The 12,686-nt window shown below is 36.5% G+C and overlaps 1 protein-coding gene across 1 annotated transcript in view; it reads right to left on the bottom strand.

The window, feature by feature from the left end:
• Positions 1 to 7,816, bottom strand: part of LOC141847372 (uncharacterized) — a 42,092-nt gene extending 34,276 nt beyond the window's left edge. The window contains exons 1-6 of the mRNA XM_074735414.1: positions 7,571 to 7,816; positions 7,386 to 7,495; positions 7,241 to 7,315; positions 6,887 to 6,969; positions 6,367 to 6,418; positions 1,920 to 2,012 (exon numbers count right to left, since the gene is read on the bottom strand). Of these exons, the coding sequence (XP_074591515.1) occupies positions 1,920 to 2,012; positions 6,367 to 6,418; positions 6,887 to 6,969; positions 7,241 to 7,315; positions 7,386 to 7,495; positions 7,571 to 7,724 (567 nt within the window). The 5' untranslated portion in view covers positions 7,725 to 7,816. The remainder of the gene's footprint in view (positions 1 to 1,919; positions 2,013 to 6,366; positions 6,419 to 6,886; positions 6,970 to 7,240; positions 7,316 to 7,385; positions 7,496 to 7,570) is intronic.
• Positions 7,817 to 12,686: the final 4,870 nt, after the last annotated feature.

The following is a 12,686-nucleotide window of genomic DNA, read 5'->3' as shown; positions in this document are numbered from 1 at the left end:
AGAACTTACACTCGACCCAGATATACTTCAGCCTGTATAGAGAATTTCTCAATTTGCACACAAAGCATACTCTCCCTAAGCCACAAACCTAGGAGCTCAATCATGTTACCCCTTAACAAGATCAACATGAAAAAAAAACATTCTTATCATTCATCCAGTTAAGTGGTTATTGGATCATAGCTACCACGGTGAGAGGGTTAGATTAAACCAATTTTAAGTATAGGAGAAAAAAAAGTGTCAATATAGTCAACATCAAATAGAGTATATTCTTTTGCTACCAATTGAGTTTCTATCTTATGCACAAACAAAACCACATTGGATGTTTTAACAATGAAAAGTATAGTGGATCATATGGGAGGATTATAAGCTAAATCCCAAATGTCACTACAATACAAAGTTACCTTTTCATTACCATAGTTTACCACTAACCTAAATTAGTTAGCCTGTCCTAGATAATATTCATTATTTGAACTTACACCAGAGGAAAAAAACAAGGAATCTAAACAGAGAAAAGAGACTTCAAGGTCATGCACTCACGGATTGCGGATGATACTCCCCTTAAAAAGAGGTCTAGATAAAACGTAGGATTTTAGTTATTAATAGTTCTTGCAAAGAAAACAAGCTCAGATCTTGGCTTGTGGTAGGTTTCTAGTGGTTGTCTCTGGTGGTGGTATTTCAACAGCAAAAGTGTGGTGGGCCCACAACCTGTAGGTTCCAAGATGGTTTTAAATACCAAGTAGATGAGGATATTATTTTAGGTTTCTGTAACTAGGGGAGAGCATAGTTCAGTTTATTGATTCAGTAAAAAAAAAATCTACCACAACAAAAATTCAAAAATTTTAAACTGAAATCAACTGAAACTTTTCCAGTTCAATTTCAAAAGAAAACAAAATCATTAGTTTAGTTTGGTGTGAAATCAATAATTAATATATATATATATATATATATCAATAAAAAACAATTAAAAATGTATTCAATTAAAGGGTGGATTCTATTGAAAAATAAATAAAAATTATCATAGTAAGTTTTATTTAAACAATGAACACAACAAGCCCATAATCATGTGTGACGCTAACTATTGAGCTCTCTACCTCGCTCGCTTACGCAAGAGCTCTCCTTTTGTCGCCCCTCTTCATCCGCGAGGTCTTCTCCCTTGCCTTATCCATAGACAAGAACGAATCAGATCAACTTGACTGATATGATGGATGAAATGGGTAGACAGTTGAGGTTTGTGTTTGGTTAGGACTTTGTCTCCCTTTTGTTATCTTCCGCCCCAGGTGGATTATCTGTGGGAGCAAGCTACCTTTCTTTGATCCACTTTATCGGGCAGGAAGGAGAATGAAAAAAGACAAAAGATGGTGGTCGTGGTAGGTTGGAGGATCTTACGCGGTGGAGCGAACTCTTCTATCGTGTAGCATTTCCTTTGGCTCAGTAGCTGCACCCCCTCGATCCATTGTACTAGAGAGATCCGAGAAGAACGATGAGGGTCATATTCAATCCTTTCTACAATGCCAATTGACGATGTGCTTCGTTTTAGGTCAATTTTTCACAACAATCGCTTCAATCCACCCCCTCGGTTTTAAACAATTAACACAACAAGTCAATAACCATATGAGAACACAGTAGCATGGTTTTACATACATGTGTATTTGTATAAAACCTTAACAGCTCAGTTCAGTTTGGTTTATTTATCTAGATTCAAACTAAAATCAAAGCAAAACCAATAATTTTATCTAGCTCACAACCCAATATTTTCTTTGTCATTCATCCACTGTCTGCAATAAACAAGTAATAAGCCATATACAACAAGAACTTGGCAGCTAAACAGCATACAAGAAAATATCTTCGGATTACTTAGGGAAAGGGTTCATGAGACAAAAATACATGGAGAAATAAAGAAGAATGTCGGGGCAGCATACCTCCTTGTACAATCTCAAAGCATGTTGATAGAAAAGCTTCCTTGAATATCCAGCTACTTTTCTTAACCTAGTAATGGCATAAGCACTCTTCAACTGCAACATAAGCATAAAAAAAACAAATTGAATCATATATTAGATAATGAAATCAATATAAAAATAAGATTTAATATGTTAGAGTTATTAGGTCAATAAAAATTATTAGATTTATAATGAAGCATTGAATAGGTATGGTTCAACAATGGGTATTTGACGAAGCACCAACGGGAATCAAACCCCACAAAGAAATCTTGCATAAAAATTTGAAAGTGAAATTTTTTATTAATCAAAAGACTTTTATAGACCCAGCCTTAATGGAAACTAAAGAATAAATACGAAAATTGAGAAATACAATTATCCCTATTTATTTTGATAACCCAAATTGAAAGATAACAAACAAAATAGACTAATTACTAGAGAACTCTATCAAAACTCAAAATTCAAAAATTGTCCAAACTTGATTTCTTTTTTGCATCTTTCTCCACCACCAAAGAGAACTCGACTCCAACTAGACTCCATCAAGTGGAGCAACTATGTTATGTGATTTCACATATAGGTGTAAAAGTATGTGACTATGTTATGTGACGCCACCTTGCCACATCAGTGTGAGATCTCATGGATGGCTGACAAGGCACTCTACCATAGGGCGGGAATCAGCTCACCACTGTTTTGAAGCTTGGAGGGCGTGGGAGTATAGAGGGTGGAGGATAGACGGACTCAAGTATGGAGGATTAATGTGATAGCCTACGAACTTGCTCTACCATCAGAATTAGAAATGCAAAACATCTTCTATGTTTCCATGTTACAAGAATATGTTTCGAATATGACTCATCATACAGAATTCATTGTACCACTTATCGTGAGGAGCATCAACTACAAAATAAGTATCTTCTCCTAGTGAAGATTGGTTAGTAGCATCACTCAAATCAAAGGCTAGTTGAGAGAGCGATGATGAGATGAGTATCAAATATCCCCATATCACTAAATTTGGGACCAAATTTCTTTTAGTTGGAGATGCTATATATTGTGTTCTTAGTTTGTTTAAAGTTTCAATCGTTCTTTATTTTTTTATTTAATGATTAACTTTTTTATAAACCTAATTGTTGGAACTTCCATTCCCTCTGCAATTAAGCAACTAAGTGTTTTGATGACTTGGGTAAAGAGTTTAAGTTAGGTAGCTAAGTGTTTTAATGAATTAGCAAAGGATTCGAGTTAGGTTTGTTGCATATGTGACTTGTTTGTTAAGTTGCACAAGCTCTACTGTGTATACATAGGTTGGCTTGGAGTGGCCAAGGTGTTTGTTAGCTCGATGGCTCAAGCTCCGTGGAGATTAGAGAAGGATGTCATGGGCAGCTGAGGGGTTGTAGGATGAAGTATGTGGAGAACATAGGAGTATCTAAGGCAGCGTTTGGTTTCAGAGACAGAGACATAAATACAGAGACAGAAATAGGATTTCTGTCTCCGCCCCCGTTTGATTTTGAGAGACAGAGACAGAAATAGGATTTCTGTCTCCGTCTTAGATAGAATTTATGTCCACTTTCAAACTGGGGACACCGAAATGGAGACGGAGACATAATTTCTACTCATCTCCGCTTCCGGCACCGTCGCGCTGCCCGTCCAGTCACCGCCGGCCGCGGGGTCGGGCACGTTGGATGCGCAGTTCGCCGGCTCTCCGGTCAGCGCCGGATTCCGACCGGATTGTGGCGGAAATCCGACCGGAATCCAACCAAAAATAGAGTCCTGCGCGCCTCAGCCACTGTCAGCCGGAATTCGGTCAGATTCCGATCGAATTCCGGCCGAATCGGGGTCGGAGTCCGACAGCAGTCGACGTGCCCGGCGCCGGCGCGTCGATCGCGGTCGGACTCCGACCCCAATTTGGCTAGACTTCGGCCCCGATTCGGCCGGAATCCGGCCGAAATCGGCCAACAGTGTCTGTCGACCGATTTCGATCGGATTCTGACCGAATCGGGGTTGTAATCTGGCCACCGCCGGACCGCCGACAAGTGGCGCGTCCAACGGACCCGGTCCGGCGGCAGACAGTGGTCAGACGATGATGAACGGGCGGCGGGAAGCAGAGGAGGTCTGAGGAGACTGTCTCTGTATTACCAAAATCAAACACGATACAGAGACCATTGTAAATGCGTCCCTGTCTCTACTGTGTCTCTGTATTTCTGTATTTCCGTCTCTGTATTTCTGTACTTCTTAAACCAAACGCAGCCTAAGGGACTATAGTATGAGGTCTGTGGAAATTGAAGAAGGATGGCACAGGCATCCAAGGGACTGCAGGATAAGATCCATGAAGATCAGAGAAGGATACACAAGCATCTGAGGGACCGCGAGATGAGAATGATTGGAGCAATGTAAAGCCAAGGAGTTGAACTATGTAAGTGAAGGCACAAAGAATGGCATGAAGAGTAGAGAGCTTAGAGTATTCAAGGGCATAGTTTGATGGAAGAAGCCCTCAAGGCTTAGAGAAACTTACGAGAGATGTGAGTAGAGCGACCTGCATAGAAGGGACAATGGTAGATGGTAACTTAGGCAGACTCAATCATAGATATATTCAAAGAACCGGTCCAATTGACTAATGGCTAAGAACCACACCCCAAATGTTTCAAGGTTCTAGATTTGACCAATGGTTGTATACCAGTCAACTAATGGTTGTGTCAATCAACTGGTGGCCGAGAGAGTCAATACCCTAAGTGTCTTTTGTAGTTTTCCAGACGACTGTGGTTTAATACTCTAAGTTAAATCTGTTTAGGATATTATGGAGAAGAGCAGTCAACTGATGGGTAAGGCTTAATCGAATAATGATTCTGACCATTAGCAAACGAATAGAAGGTTTGTCAATTGATTGGCTAGTTGCCCAATCAACCCGGGTTCATTTGAATGAGAAGAGAATTTTTTTCTTGTCGACTCAACACCGATAAGTCGATTGATGGTAATTCAATCGACTATGTTAGGGCTTGCATTCCCTTCTACGGTTAGGCAACTAAATATTTTGATGAGTTGGGTAAAGGATTTAAGTTAGATTTGTGGATTTAAGTTGTGTAGTCTACCAAGTATACAGGTTGACTTGGTGTGGTCAAGGTTTATGATGGCTCGAGATCCATAAGATCAAAGAAGGATGACGCATCCGAGAAATCACAAGACAAGGAGTATAAGAGCATGGAAAGTCGAGAAGGAGATCTATATAATAAAAAGGGTACGAAGGATGGCTAAGGAGGAGTCAAAGGCTTGGAGCATCTGATGGATGCAACTTGACAATAAAAGATCTCAAGACTTAGAGAAACTTCATAAGAGATGTGAGTAAAGTGACTTGGCTATAAGGGTAGATGACAAACTTAGGTGGAATCAACCTTAGATATGGTCTGAGACAAGCGATCTGTTGACTAGTGTTGGGATTCAGTTGATTGGTGGCTAAGAACCCGCCCCCTATGTGTATAAGGGATTTTGTGGTTTGATAAGTCGGCTGATGGATGTAAATCAATCAACTGATGGCTAACAAGTTTATACCATGGGGACTAATTAACTAATAGTCCAAATACCCTAAATTAGGCCTGAATAGGGTATTCTGATTGGATCAGTTGACTGGTGGCTCAAACCTTGGCAAAACGAACAAAAGACCTCATGTGTAAAAGGGGTTTTATGGTTTGATAAGTGGACTGATGGATGTAAATTAGTCGACTAGAGGCTGACAAGTTCATACCCCAAGTGTTTTGGGGTTTGTTGTTTAACTCAAATGATTGATAAATGGGACCAATTGATTGGTAGTCCAAATACCCCATGTTAGGTCTGCTTGGGGTATTCTAATTAGATCAATTGATTGGTGGGTAAGGGTTGGTCGATCAATGGCTTAGACCATGGCAAAACAAACAAAAGATTTTCTATTTAAGTGGGGTTAGTTTGTAGTGAATAGAATGTTTTCTAGTTAATTGATCTAGTCAACTAAGTTTTGTTAGAAGAGGATAGAAAGTTTTGGAGTTGACTGGTACAGTCGATTGAGCATTGATTAATCCACTGTTCCTTCTAATTCAAATGCAACTGAAGATGGAAGTTCTAACAGCGTGATTCAGATAACATTTAGAGGATTAGTCAACTAATAATCGCTAGATCAGCAAAACAAGAGGATTCGGGATAAAGGCTATAAAAAGGGCTCAAGTGGATGCAAGACAAGGCAATAAATAAGTGCAAACAATGCCCATATATTGCCTCCACAAAAGCCTTCACTATTTTTAACTAAAAAGGTATCGAGACAAATAAAACATGAAATTTTTGAAAGGATAAGAATTCAAAATTAGAACTCTTGTAAGCAATAAATTGTTGGAAGAATAAATGATAAATTGTCCAGGCTAATAAGATCAAAATAAAGGAACTTGAAGGATTAATCTTGAGTGAGCATGCAAATATGTACCTCCATAATTAGATCCTCCTTAGTTCTTCTCCAGCCAGATGGAGTGAACCACCTGGTAAAAAACGTGTCAAACAAACTATAGCAATTCTATCATCGCATTTGCTTGTATGGCACATATACTACACTAGGTCAAAGCGTAATTATGCAAAATCGGACCTAGAACCTACAAAGAACAGAAAAATTTGGTACAAAATCATATAAGTAACAAAAGTTGATGTTACTGAGTTACATGAATTTGTAGAAACTTCAAAACCTCTAAGTTCAAAAGGTATTAAATATAAACATAGATAAATTATTTGATTTAATGAATGGGTATACCGATCACCTAACTTCAATTAGAGAAAGAACTATCTAATATTCCATCACGTATGCACATATTATGTCAATTTTTAAGTTTGAAAGATCAACAGAGCTTAATCCTCTGATAAGGATGGATGATAAAGAAAGTACAACTATGATATTAATTCAAAATGTCCAACATATTTAGATGAAGAGAGAAATATAAACTTGATTGATCTACCTTCTCCAAAAGGGAATTGGATCTCGTGGAGCATATGGTTCATAGACAAATCCAGGGCTTGACAGAGTCAGCTTCAATGAAACCTACATGAGTTACTCGATCAAATGCAAAACTCTTGTTGAATGAAATACTTAATATTCAACAGACAAAATTCAGTCTAGATGGTACAGCAGAATAGCAGTACAGAGATAGAATATATTAAAAATTAAAATTATCAAATTTTAAAGAAACATAGAACTTATTAGAGTAGCATCTGACAAGCTTTCTTTGTACATCCACTCGCCAGACTGCATATCAATCCAGAGTTAAGATCAACAACATGGTCAGCAAGAGAAAAGATAATTCTTCGATCACCTGTCTTGCTCCACCGGGGGCTTTCACAATGGACATGTATCTAACTCCACTAATACTGAATGATATCTCTGTAGACTGACAACAAAAATACAATAATAAAAAAACATGGTAAGAAACTAACTTTACCAGCAATGAAGATGGATACCTTATAAGAACATGGCTGAGTCAAGCAGCCTGCATTTTTTACTGCATGCGGAGGAACGACGCTACTAGCATTATAAGAACAACTGAGGAAGCTCCTTCGGAGAACGAACGCTGAGGATAAAAGTCACTTCATTTTGGCAGAGAGAATCGACAAGATTGAAAACTAATTTAGAAGTCTGAGTAAACCTTCAACTCCTGAACTGAGATAACTCAAAGGGGCAGGGGAAGTGATTGAGTTGCACAACGCATCAGCTTTACGGGAAGAGAGAGAATATTCTGAGGGCAACCGAAACCCTTGACGTCGCCCATGGAGGGCCGCACGGAACCGCGCCAAGGCCATCTGCCGACGCTGCCACTGTCGATTCCGCTGCCGCCGCTAGTGGTGAGGAGAGATCGGAGAAGGTCGATTAAGGGTTTCGGGACAACACAGAGAAAGTTCTTTTTTTTTTTTGTAATTAAAAGTGCGCTGCGGCTCGGCACTGACCGTTGCGGCCCATGAATCCGGTCGAATGGCATTTCTTTGCAAAAGGAAACTGATTGAGATCTTTGAGGGTGGCATTTTACCAAACCGCCCAGCAGGTTTCAGGAATTTTTAAAATGGGCATCGTACTTTGATTTTTTACCAAATTAAGCACTTATTTTCAGAAATATTCCTCCGCCTAAATAATTGTTAATCCAAATGATTGTTTCTTCGGGCATATTATCGAACCGCGTTATAAATTTTCATTATTATCCATTTCATGTATTGAGATTGTAATCCACGGGTCGATTTGAATGAGATTTGTCAGATTTATCAGTCCCATCACATACTTTAAACAGATTAGATTAAAATTTTATCAATCTATTTTAAGATAAATTAAAATTAATCAATCTATCTAGACTCGTGACCCACATAGATGGGCCTGTGACAGCTTGGATTAACTCGTAAATTGAAAAAATTAATTTATTTTTTTTTAATTTAAAATTAAAGTAAAAAACTCAGGACTAATAATCTTGAACTGTCTAAATTATAATTTAAATTTAAAATTTTCAATTTAACCTTTTTAAATTATAATTTAAATTTAAAATTTTTAATTTTTTTTTATTTTTTTGAGAGATTCATGAGTTAGATCCATCTAATTTATAATTCATCTTGAGTTGGAGATTTTTTGACTCGTCAACTGATGAATCGGTCCATTTTACTCTGTTATATAATAGATAACTAGTATTTTTCCCGTGCAATGCACGGGATGTTATTTTATATAATTAACAAATATATAGATCGGATGTTATTTTATAGATCGTGCAACTATTTTGTTAATGACATCTTGAGAAAAAAAAAAAAATAAGCTATAACATAAAATATTCGATTAATTAATCATGGAACAAAAAAATAAATTAACTTACCAAAAAATATGTTCTCATCAACAGAAACTGTCTTCTTCAATTCACTAAAAGACTTGAATTCATAAATTACCCTACAAATATGATTAGACGTTCTTTCAGAATGGGTTTCACTCTCTATGATCGGACGTTCTTTGAGAATGAGTTTCACTCTCTCTATGATCGAACGTTTTATTGTTCCATGCATGCGTTCACCCTACAAATATATAGAAAAAGTAAATATTTATATTTTCTAATAGTAATCAGATATATACGTAAAAAAAATACAACCTCTTTATCATGAAAGACGCACTCCAAGCTAAAATCTTCGTTGTTTCCACATGCAGGTAGATCATAACAACGAACTAATTGGAGTTTCAACGCCCATTGCATTTTCGAAGGGTTAACCTCTCGGATGAGATTAAACAGAGGAGTCATTTTTTTATTTCAGCCTAAAATAAGTGAATGAATATATTGCAATCCTAATTTATAGAGTATATGCAATCCCACCCTCATTTGTAATATGTGATATTTTTTACCATCAAAGTTATACAATATATTTAGGAATCTTATTTTACCATTTAATAATAATAATTTGAGCATTAAAGTTTATGCTTAATATGGATTAAAATGCATTTAAAGATCTTTTCAATTAATATTAATATATATGAAAAGTTGTATTATCAATCAATTATAGCTATGTACGTTAATTTCCATATAGATAAATATGTCTGAAATGATGTTTAGGCGGGAAATTTTTAGACAGACAACTCTGTTTTTATATATAGATATTTGATGATTAATCCACTTCATCCTAAATTTATCCATATCCATTTGACATACTCCATTCTAAGCACTTTTATCTTTTCCCATAAAAAATTATAATTTCACTAGAATTCTCCTTCATCTCCGTCCCAACGAGTTTCCTCCATCATCATCGTTCGCTTCCGCTTTCGAAGGAGCATCGGTAGCCGGTAGCCGTAGCGGTTGCCCGTCGTCGTCCCCTTCGCCTCCATCCAACGGCGCAAAGAACTCGTGTGTGTCACGATAAAGGGAAACAGACTCCAATAACTCATCGTCGAGGCCAGACAAGGGCATGGACGATGAAGCATCTGTGTGCACCCTGGAGAAGGCAACAAAGACCATGTCGTCGCTCTTGTCAAGGATTAATCTCTCGCTACCGACATTGGCATATAGGGAGTAGCTCCACGCTTGAATCAACAAAGAGGAGGAGGCTTTGAAGTTTCAATTACATTGGCATAACTGAGGTCTAGTTCGATTATATAGTCAGTATAAATTGAACGGTTTCAAACGGTCTTGCTCAATACACACAAAGTGTACTAGTGTAATTTAATAGTCAAGATAAACTAATATCAATTACACTACAACCACTTCAATAGTTTATCCCTATCCATCTTGGTTGTGAGCTACTATTTATAATTTATAAGGAACTAATAATATGATCTTCTGTGTGGCACCACACACCATGTTATCTATAATATAAATTAAGTAGACAACTGCATTAACATATAAAATGCAGACATTTGACCAATGTGATTCTCATTTCAAAATATTATAAAATAGATATTCATACAAAAGCTAGGCTTATAGTATACATCCCAACAAAGAAACCTCTTACAAGATCTGATTAATAGTACAAGCACAATTAAAACATAAATAGAAAGAATATGAAAATAAAGTATAAGCACAGAAAGTGCAAATCCAATCTAAAAGTCGTAAATGTAATGACACTCTTGGCACTTCCCGAATTGTACGAATAAAATCTTTTGAGCACTTTTAAGCACATAACAAGAGGGAATTAAATTTATTTGAGTGTGAATGAGTTATAAACCTCGAGCCTCTGCCTCCCTTTTATAGGTCTCGACCAACACTTGTCCAATCGCTTGAAAGTCATTCTGATCACTCGAACCTTCACTGACTCGACTACAAGTTTAATCCTCTTCGACTCTGGATCAGGTTGATTTGGCAACTTCTAATCTCTTGGAACTCAGTCAAACTTCATCCTGGAACTCAAAGTTATCTGGGTTCCACTCGACTAGACTTGTTCTAGTCGCCCGGACCAACTTGGGTTCGATCACCCGGACCAGCTTGATTATGGTCAATCACACTTGGTCCAATCGCCTGGACTAGCTCAGGTTGACCAAACTTCATCCAGTCTTTCATGTCTTTGTCCAACTCTAGCTTTTGTAAGATAAACATGCAAACAAGCTTAGTACTTAGCTTACCTGACCTACTGGGCTCACTTGTTTAGAGTGCATTCCTCCAAGACTTTTCACTACCTAAGGTTTTCCTTTGCTCAGAGTTCACTCCTCGGAGTCTTTCCATTATCTAAAATTCATTCTCCTATGATTTTTTCTTTGCCAAGCATCCAGTCACCTTTGAAATTTTTAAATTTTTTCCGTGTCAAACATCAGGTCAACTTTGGCTTGCTTAGATTTTCCACTAATGTCTAGGTTAACATTGACCTGTCAGGACTTCTCATCAATTACCAAACCTTCAATCACCTTTGATCTGCTTGGACTTCTCACCGATTGTCAAACATCTGGTCAATCTTAACTTGTTTAGACTTTACCACTCACTCGGTCAACCTTGATCAAATTACTTGGTGAATCTTAACTAACTCCCATTAAACGTATTGGTTAAACAAATATTAAAATCCTAAAGACTAATTGCACCAACAAATCTCTGTCCCCTTAAGGAAATACACCTACTCTTCCTAGGTCATTCCACGTGCCTTTAAGGTGGACCTTCGACTCAAAGCACACCTCTCTTTATTTATTGCACCAATAATATTTTAGATTTCATAAACCTTAGAAAGTTTCAATTTTATATTATGAAATTAAAAGTTCAACCTTGAACCTTAACTTCTCCCTTAATTTGTTTTCTTCCCCTTATTAACATCTTTTTTATCTTCATTGAGAAATTTTTTCTTTAAATGTTTATCTAAGTATATCAGAGGGTTAGGGGTAACTAAAATATCCAAAAGTAAATCTAGATGATTGAAATAACCCTATTTTAGTTAAAATCCTAAGTGTTAGTTGACTATCGTGTCTATAGGCGATTAATATTTCTGAGACAGTTGATTGATGTTTGAACAATTTAATACTCTAAATTTTAAAAGTGCATAAATAATTCTATAACTTAAAAAAAGATTATGAAACTTCATGCATACATTATTTATATCAATGACTATGATTAAAAATACTTTTAAAAAAAGTAATTATTTTTAAAGAATGACATAATATTGGAAGTCATTGAAGCCTTCAATGTTTCACCCTCATTTTGTATCAATACTATCAATGATGATTTCTATCAACTAATAGATTTTACTAAGATTTTTAAAAATATTTTTTAAAATAATTTTCAACCATGCTCTATGGACTAATTGTACATAACTTGTACATTATTATTTTTTCATTATTGGTTCATACAAAGTCTATGTGATTTGATGATACTTAGCTCATTTAGATACACTATGTTGGCACTTTAAACTCAGCTCATCATCCTAGCATCTCATTGATATCTCTACATGTCTCAATACACGATACAAGTTAATCTTATGGTTCTTGTGAGATGTAATAGGATTTTCCTTATACTATAGGATTATGTATATCTATTTAAACATTTGACCTACCAAGGATGTCAAATAATATCTTTGGCCTTAATTGCCATCATGTGAATGAATATGACATACCAAGGATGTCAAATTGCTAATGGATCTTTATCATATTATAAGACTCTATCCTATCATGTCAATTTTGATAGATTAAAAATTCAATTATATTGACATAGTAAAATTTTTGTATTTAAAGATGAATCTCACAATATCATGTGATTATTGTTGGTGCAATCAACCTCAGGTCAATGTTGACCAAGTTGGCCAAGCTCGGTTTGACTTGAGTTGGATTTTGATGTTTGA

Source organism: Curcuma longa, chromosome 1 (assembly GCF_044706935.1).
Source record: "Curcuma longa cultivar G26 ecotype Majalengka, Jawa Barat chromosome 1, ITB_CL_G26_1.1, whole genome shotgun sequence".
NCBI classification, from domain to species: domain Eukaryota; kingdom Viridiplantae; phylum Streptophyta; class Magnoliopsida; order Zingiberales; family Zingiberaceae; genus Curcuma; species Curcuma longa.
Note: the sequence above shows the minus strand (reverse complement) of the source record. Positions and strands in the feature narration are given on the sequence as shown.